This window comes from Falco cherrug, chromosome 1 (assembly GCF_023634085.1).
Source record: "Falco cherrug isolate bFalChe1 chromosome 1, bFalChe1.pri, whole genome shotgun sequence".
In the NCBI taxonomy this organism is placed as follows: Eukaryota; Metazoa; Chordata; class Aves; order Falconiformes; family Falconidae; genus Falco; species Falco cherrug.
In genome coordinates, this window is record NC_073697.1 from 13,050,386 (window position 1) to 13,058,191 (window position 7,806).

Below are 7,806 nucleotides of genomic sequence, written 5' to 3' on the forward strand. Positions count from 1 at the left end.
GAGAATAAAATATGCTACATTTCATATCTCTTGCCTCAGCACCATTCTGCTGCTTACATAGACTGCATTTGGTTCTGAAGCACACCAAGATTCTTTCCTTTGCAAGACGCTAAGCAAAAAGCACTGTGACAGTAGTAGACAGTAACATGGTAGGAAGCAGTCCTGCATTAGTAAGGTGACAGATTACATGGACTACTCAGTCTTTTCCATATCTGATTTCTATGAGTCAATGATTGTATTGTTCACTCACTTCCGTACCAAAGAAGTCATCAAGTGACTAGTACTCAAATGCAACTGATAGGGCAGAAGTGGGGCTTGTCTTGAAATGAATGCTGTTTCTGTGCAGGTTAGCTATGCGGGAGTTATTGGGAAGTGGAGAAGTCACTGGGCTATCCCTTCATAAAGATCTAACTTTGCATCAGCCTGGCTTGCGGTGTAAGGAGGCAGAGGTCACTTGAGACTCAGTTGTCTCGCATGACAATGCACTATGAGCTCCACCAAACAAGTGCAGCAAAATGATGGGTTCTTTTAGTCCTTTGCTTACATGAGAAAAGTAGGAAGAGTCCTCTTCTCTTACTAGAAAAAGAGATTCTTAAAGTGCCAACGCTGAACTAACTGTAGGTTTATCTTCCCTTTTGCTGAAGATGTTCCTCTGCTCTGTGGCATACTGTGAAGGAGGGCAGCACAGAAACATATCTGCATGAATAAGTGAGCTACAATGGAGTTAACACATTAGCCACAGACTGCCACGGGAGTCTGATAACCCAAGCTAACATATACCATTTCAAAGCCAAAATACCAATAGGACTAGAAAAAACTATCACTTTATCAAAAGCAAGCCATTCTCCTACGGACAGCATACCAAAAGGTGGTGCCCCAGATTAACAGGCAGCAGTTAGAATCAATGCTTATCTGATACAGATTTGTTTCTGAGGAAGATTTTCTTCTTGCTGTGTCACTTCTTAATGCAGAGATCTGAAGACAACACTTGTATGAATATCACTGCAAACAAATGCTGCAGATAACCAAAGGGCATGCAGAAATCAGCTGCTTTTGCAATCAGTAAGCTTGGAGGATCAATGCGATCTTCAATGAATCAATACTTGACTACTTCGTAAGGAAAGCTGTACCGTACGATTTGATCCAAAGTTCAAGGGACTCCCTGTCTTTCTGCTGACTGCAACGGGCTCTGGAGGAGCTACACAAGCCAGTCGTGAGGTTGAAAGAAGATGTGAGACTCAACCAAGCAAAAAGCACCTGACCTAATGACAAAACTCAGTGCCTCAGTGCTGCAGTGGCTGTTCCAAGCGGTACCGGAGACTAAGATTATTTTGTCGCTCTAGTCCTTGTAGGTCAAATTCATCCCTTCTAATCCAGTTAAAGCTAAACCAGTTACCGAACGTCACAAAGTCTCCCCACCACTTGGCATAGCTGAACACATCCACAAGTCTAGCGCTGAACCACGGCAGAACTAGCAGGCAGAAGCGTTGCTCCCGAGCAAACAGCAAACGCAGGGGGACAGCTGTCGGCAGTCCTGCTGGCTCTAGCCAGTGTTACAAATCCTTGATTTCAATAAATACAGAGAACCAGATTTTCAAAAACTACTGAAAGCCAGGCCTACGCGTTGGATCCGGAAGCTCCTCTGAGTTCCTAAGGATGGCAGCACACCCCAGCCATGCCTCAATTTCATGATGGATAAGGCTCAGAGATGCACTAATCTCCATCGCCCTCCCCCACCCAGTTGGTTTCTATTAGGAATGAATCCTGGGTGCCTGGAACAGAAAATAATTATGGCAGGCCCTGAAAGCCTGAAATCTCCAACCCTCAATTAATTCACACTTATCCATATGTTAATTCAGTGTGAATGCTGTCAGCACATTTTCCTCATTAGAATTCAACAGAAGTTTAGGAAAACAATTGTTTTGATAAAGGAAAAAATGTAGCTACAGTACTGAATTATGTCTGTGAAGAGAGAAATCTTCAACTTCAGTGTTTAATTTGCACATCAGTAAAAATCTACAGGGGAGCCTAAAGCCAAAACTACTACTACTAACACATCTTAAAATATGTAAAAGGCAAGAGTAGTCACTGATCACAGAACAAAAATCTGAGTACAAGGGAAGAAACTGTTACCGAACTGAACACACAGAGATCACGCTGGCCACATTGACCGCATCTGTGGAGAGACGCACCTGGTTTTGCAGCGGGATGGCCATGCCCTCCCTCCTCGTGCAATCCGGTGCACACATGCTGCACTGGGGGGCCAAGGAGGGAGGGAGGGAAGAACTCACAAGTCATGTCTGACCACATATAAGATTCATGTCTCAAAGATACAGCTGACAGTTGCTGCCACTGTGTATGAGCCATTACAAAAAACAAGGCATCTGCCTCTCATTGAAAATGGGCTGTCATATGTGCAGCACGCGACTTAAAACTTTATGACGGCATGCACTGGAAAAGCAGAATACAGAAAATGCAGAACTGCCTGACTCACATATGCTGGTGGTCCAAAATACTTAGGATGCAAATTACTTCACATAGTAATCATATCCATTCAGTGAGACACTCTGATGCACCCCAGAATTCAAACTGAATGTTACAAACTCTTGAATACTAAAGGTTTGATTTTTACTCACATAGGATCAAGGTGTACAGTTGCAGTTAACATCCCTCCCTAGCCCCAAGCACATGACAGGTGCCCAAGTTAGAAGCGGTCAGCCTAGGTTACTTCAAATAAGAGCTGGAGAGAGGGAAGTTCTCACCTTGAATCACCTTCTGGAAAGCTCGCTTACTGTATCTATTCAGAGCTCAGAGGAAGTGTTAGGTCATACGCTACAATAGGTAGTAAGTACACTTCTAATTAATACTAAGTTATTAAATGCAGACACAGTGGCTAGAGCTTTTTCAAATCTAAATAACAACTGATTTGTTCCAAATGAGACAAAATGCCAATCAGAAACCCTAGCCAACATTATGGATTATTATTCCGGAAGAAAAAGAACATCCTCTGTATTATTAGAGTACATTTCTTCTAGAAATGTTGATTTAGGAGAATAAAAAGTACCTGAAACAGAAATTCTAGATGCTTTTTTTCCCTCTCTGGTTAAAACCTATTTAGGCAAAAAGCAAACGGAGTTGGACTCACAGCTCCTTACCATACTTCAAGCCAATAAAAATAAAGATGCCGGTTTGCAAAGGCTGTAGCAGATGATGTAAAAGCTAAGCGTGTCCTAGCACAAGAACCACAGAGCTCTGCATTCCCTGTGAACACAGATGTTCACAACTCTGCCTCACTCTTCCAGATGTGCAAGCAGTGACCTAAGTACAAGCTCCCTGAAAGCAAAACTTTCAGTACTGTGACTGAACTGGTTCAAATTGCACACTTTGTCTGTTCCGTCTGGTGCAGTATAAATAAATCCTGGAAAGTTTTGTTTGAGGTTTTCTGCAACAAGTTTTGATATAACACCCCTCTGGTTTTGACTTGGGGGTTGGCGGTGTTACCAACCCTCCTTCAAATTCAGCAATGGTATCTTGCTACAGTTCCCTATAGATTTTAAAATGAGGAGGCACCAAGTTAGCAAAGGGTCATTGGCATGCACTGTAGCAGAAAACAGGAAATATAATTAAACATACAGCTGTGAGGTAAGATCTTTGGCAGGAGAAAGAGAGCGCTTTGCGAAGAAAGTCACAAGGGCAAAGCACCATGAAGTAGCACAGTCACATCAAGAGGGAGAATGAAGCACAGGGGTAGAGTTAAAGAAATGAGAGTGGGGCTGAGAGAAGCAGAAAAAAAAGCAGAGATATAAAAAAGAGAGTAAGACAAAGAAGGTAAAGCATAGAGAAGAAAGTACATAAGGAAAAATATCTCTCTTAGGAGTCATAGTTCTTTAGTAAGGGCAGGAACCATGTTGTTATGCAACAGGATATACTTTTCTTCATAGAAGAGTATTTGAGCTTATATGAAACCTCAAAAAAAAAATCTGTGGGAGGAAAAAAAAAATAAATAAAAGAGTAACATCATATTTCTTTTGACTTTGAAATTGCTTTTTAGGTCATATTTCACCCTCCCCTCCCACCCCCCAAGTATTTTCCAGGATGGAATTTTCTTCTTCCCACTCCAGGATTTGGCGTGGGCAGAGCACCACAGATGCTGCTGAACTCACAAACCAAGAACCTGATTCATTCTTTGCTTGAATCTTGTGCTATCATTTAGACTGGGACCAAGCAAACGTCAAAGGCTGCAAGTCCAAAAGATAATTTTACACAGCTTGTACATTCACTTTGTCTCAGCATAAGGGTGGTACGAGAGGAAAAGTAAAGATAAATTCAGTTCTGTAACTCTGCTAGTTTGTCAAATATTTAAGAATCAATATTTTTCCTCCTGTTCCAGCAGACTTAACGCTCTAAAACTCCTCTGAGTTTTGACTGTACGCAGAGGGCAGGTTTTCTCTAAGGTAAGAACAACAACCATTTCTCAACTCGGCAGAGCAAAAAAATCCTGAAAATGAAGACAGCCTCATACAATCAATCAGCAAAGCCCTTCAGTCTCACTGACAGTGTTCTACAAGTCCGGATTATTTTCTGCAAGTTTCTTTTCATTTCAGCTTCTGGTACTGTATAATCACACTGCTGGGTATCAATTCAGTACTCAGAAAGGATTCTCAGAATAAACTGTAAGGAGTCATATGACATAAAAGAAGCTGCCCCCAAGATAAGTGATACAGTGTTCATATTTTTGAAAGCTAAGACCACTTTCCTAAGAAAGAGTCCCTGCTTACTTCATTTTAGGCTTTAAAACAAACAAAAGCTCTAACATTTTAAAAGGTTACACACATTTTTTACTCCCACTGTTTCTTAATAAAACATCATTTGTGTGGGAAACCAGCTTAGTGCATACTTTAAAAACAGGCAAACCATTAATTGATCCAACATGTTGGCAGTTCTAGAAAAACTCACTAGACAAGAACAAGCGATGCATCTTAAGTTTTGAAACAGCCTGAGCTTTACTTCAAGGGTGCATAAGTATGCCAAGCTCCTACTACTTTATACTGCTTAGTATATAATCTGTGATACTTAAAGTACCAAGAAGTATAATCTGAACAGCTACCAAACCATGTGCAGGTTATAAAGTGCAGTTTTAAGAAGCTCAAGAGGTTATGAGTTGCTTGTCTCACAAAACCAATGGAAAATACTAACCTTCCCCCCCCCCCAACTTCCACCTTCCAGTTCTACCAAAGAACCATCAATTTGCCCAAATAAATGGTTAATCTCTTAAAGAGGCTACACACAAGAGGTTCCAAAGGCGCTACTTTTGCATCAGCAGTATTATAGCATTATAGTTAGGCAACAAACTGTTTTTCAGCACATCCATGCTAACTAGTTCACTGTGGAAATTTAAAATGCCATTAGAATAACATCCTGTTTTGCAGCCTTTCTGTGTTTCAATTTACCCCTAACTTTGCTAAGATTCAAGTGGCATGAAACAGCTGGGCATGATTAGTTACTGGATGCAAACCAAACTGAGATTTCACAATAGGTGGCATTTTAGTCTCCATGGCATAGGCTGCTGGTATAAAATACCAACGACCCCTGGCAGAAACCACCACCCCTAAACATAAACCTGGTGATCTGTTTTTAAAACAACATTATTTCAGATCAAACAATGTTACAAAAATAGCGGGTTTTGTTGGCCATAACACCAGGCTTGGACTGTTTTTGATGACTGGGTTTCTGCTAGGTGACAAGCACATGTGGCGACCCAAGCACCCATGTGCCAACACTGCAAGCACAAACTCCATCAGAGCGTTCACCTGGCAGAGTGAAACTCCCCACACACAAACCCAAGCCCAGTCCTGGACAAAATATCTCATGTTCTCACCAAATCAGATACTGGGCATTCCGGCTCAATCTCACAGCTTTTACGCTATCACAGGCAAGATAGGGGACACCGTGTTCCCTACTTTATTGCACCTCCCGATAAGCCAGCACCATAAACACTAAGCTTCTCGTCTTCTGAAGGTCTCTGTCACACCCGATCCTCACGGCACCTGCCAGAGGATCCTCAGGACGCACCACCACATCGGTGCCCCGCAGTGGGCTCAGGGTCCCATCCATTCCTCCGACTAAACCCAAACTTCACCTCTCCCAAACTTTCCACCCCTGGCACGCCAGGGTGCACCGCTCCCAGCAGCACAGCCGTCCTTCGCCGTGCCAGCACGGAGCGGTGCTCCGCGGCCCCCGCCATGAGCACCCACCGCCCCGCGAGGCCCGCAGCCCACCCTGCTCCTCGCCGGGGGGTGCGAGGCCACCTTCACCCCCTCCCCCCAGCAGCTGCCACCGCACGGCTGCGGGACAGCCGCGTGGGCTGCCGCACGGAGGGACACGGGGCCGGCCCGGCGGGCAGGGTGGCGGGGCTCACCTGCGTGGGGCATGGTGATGGTCTCGTTGGCGTTGCTGGAGCCCACGTTGTAGATGACCACGGCGGAGGCGTTCTGGGCGGCGGCGTGGCGGATCTTGTCCTTGTAGGTGCAGTTGCCCCGCGGGATGAGGGCCACCCAGCTCTTGCCCGGCGCCGGGGCGTTAAAGCGCGTGCCGGGGTCGCAGGCGTAGCGGTCGGTGGGCGAGGCGGAGAGGGCCACCTGCCCGCGGGCGTCCTGCTTGGGCGACTGCTCGCCGTAACGCCCGCACTCGCTCTTCTCGCTGCGGAGCTCGGCGCTGCCGGCCGCCGGGTCGGCGTAGGTGATGTTGACGAAGGCCGTGTACCACTCCTCCTTCTCGGCCACGGTGAAGTCCAGGCACAGCAGATGCACGAAACAAAAGGACAGCAGCCATGTTGAGAGAGCCAGGCTGCGGCACGCTTGGATCACGGACATTGCCATCTTCATCTGCCGGGCCCCCCCGCCCGGCCGGCCCGCCCCCGCCGCCTGCCTGTGTGTGTCTGTGTGCGTGGCGCGCCCCGAGCAGCGGCTCTGCGCGGGGCGGCGCTGCTCCCGCCGGGCTGGGGGGAGGGGGCCCTCCCCTCTGCAGCCCGCTGCCTAATTCATGCCGGGGCCGTTTGATTTCCTCGGGCTGGCCCCGTCTCCGCCCTCCCCTCGCCCTCCCCGCCGCCTTGCTTCCTCCTGCCCCTCTCCCCCCCTCCCTCGCCCTTGTCCGCACAGCTGCCTCCCCCGCCGCTGGCAGCCCGGCCGGCCACAAGGCGCGCAGGCGGGGGGATTCCCACCGGCGCAAACGCGCGGCGCCGCTCCCGCTGCAGGCCCGGCCCCTGCGGACGCCCGGCGCGGCCCGCCGGCGGGGCTGCGCTCCCCGGGGTGCGGGGCGGCGGGGGGCGCCGTGTGCGGGAGCAGCGGCTGCCGCAGCGGCGCGGCAGCGCCACCTGCCGGCAGCGCGGGGCCGCCGGGGCCGGCCCGGGGGCTGCCTCCCGCGGGGGGGGGGGGGGGGGGGGGGAGCGGAGCCCCGGGGCGGGGGGGGGGGGGGGGGGGGAGCGGAGCCCCGGGAGGTGGGGGGAGCGGAGCCCCGGGGGGCTCTGCAAGCGGCCGGTCGCACCTCCGGTTCGCGGTTTTAACCTTGACTTTATTTTTCTTTCCTCTTTTTCTCTGCTGCAGGATAAGTTACATTGCACATGGCAATGGTGTAACGTAATTATGCCCCGTTGCTCAGAGGAATAATCGCTTGTATAGCAGGTGTTACAGTACAAACCCGATACGTTTCTTACTGCACGTTTACGAAAATCGGGCATGCAACGGGCAGGAACACAGAGAACCCCGACGGTGAGACCCCAGAGCCGCTCCCCGGACATACTCAAACTCC

At 48.4% G+C, this 7,806-nt stretch overlaps 1 protein-coding gene across 1 annotated transcript in view; it reads right to left on the bottom strand.

Annotated features, from left to right (window-relative positions):
- The window catches only part of RNF150 (ring finger protein 150), a 127,907-nt gene extending 120,840 nt beyond the window's left edge, over nucleotides 1–7,067 (bottom strand). The window contains exon 1 of the mRNA XM_055709421.1: nucleotides 6,419–7,067. Within this exon, the coding sequence (XP_055565396.1) occupies nucleotides 6,419–6,884 (466 nt within the window). The 5' untranslated portion in view covers nucleotides 6,885–7,067. The remainder of the gene's footprint in view (nucleotides 1–6,418) is intronic.
- Between the last annotated feature and the right edge of the window lie 739 nt (nucleotides 7,068–7,806).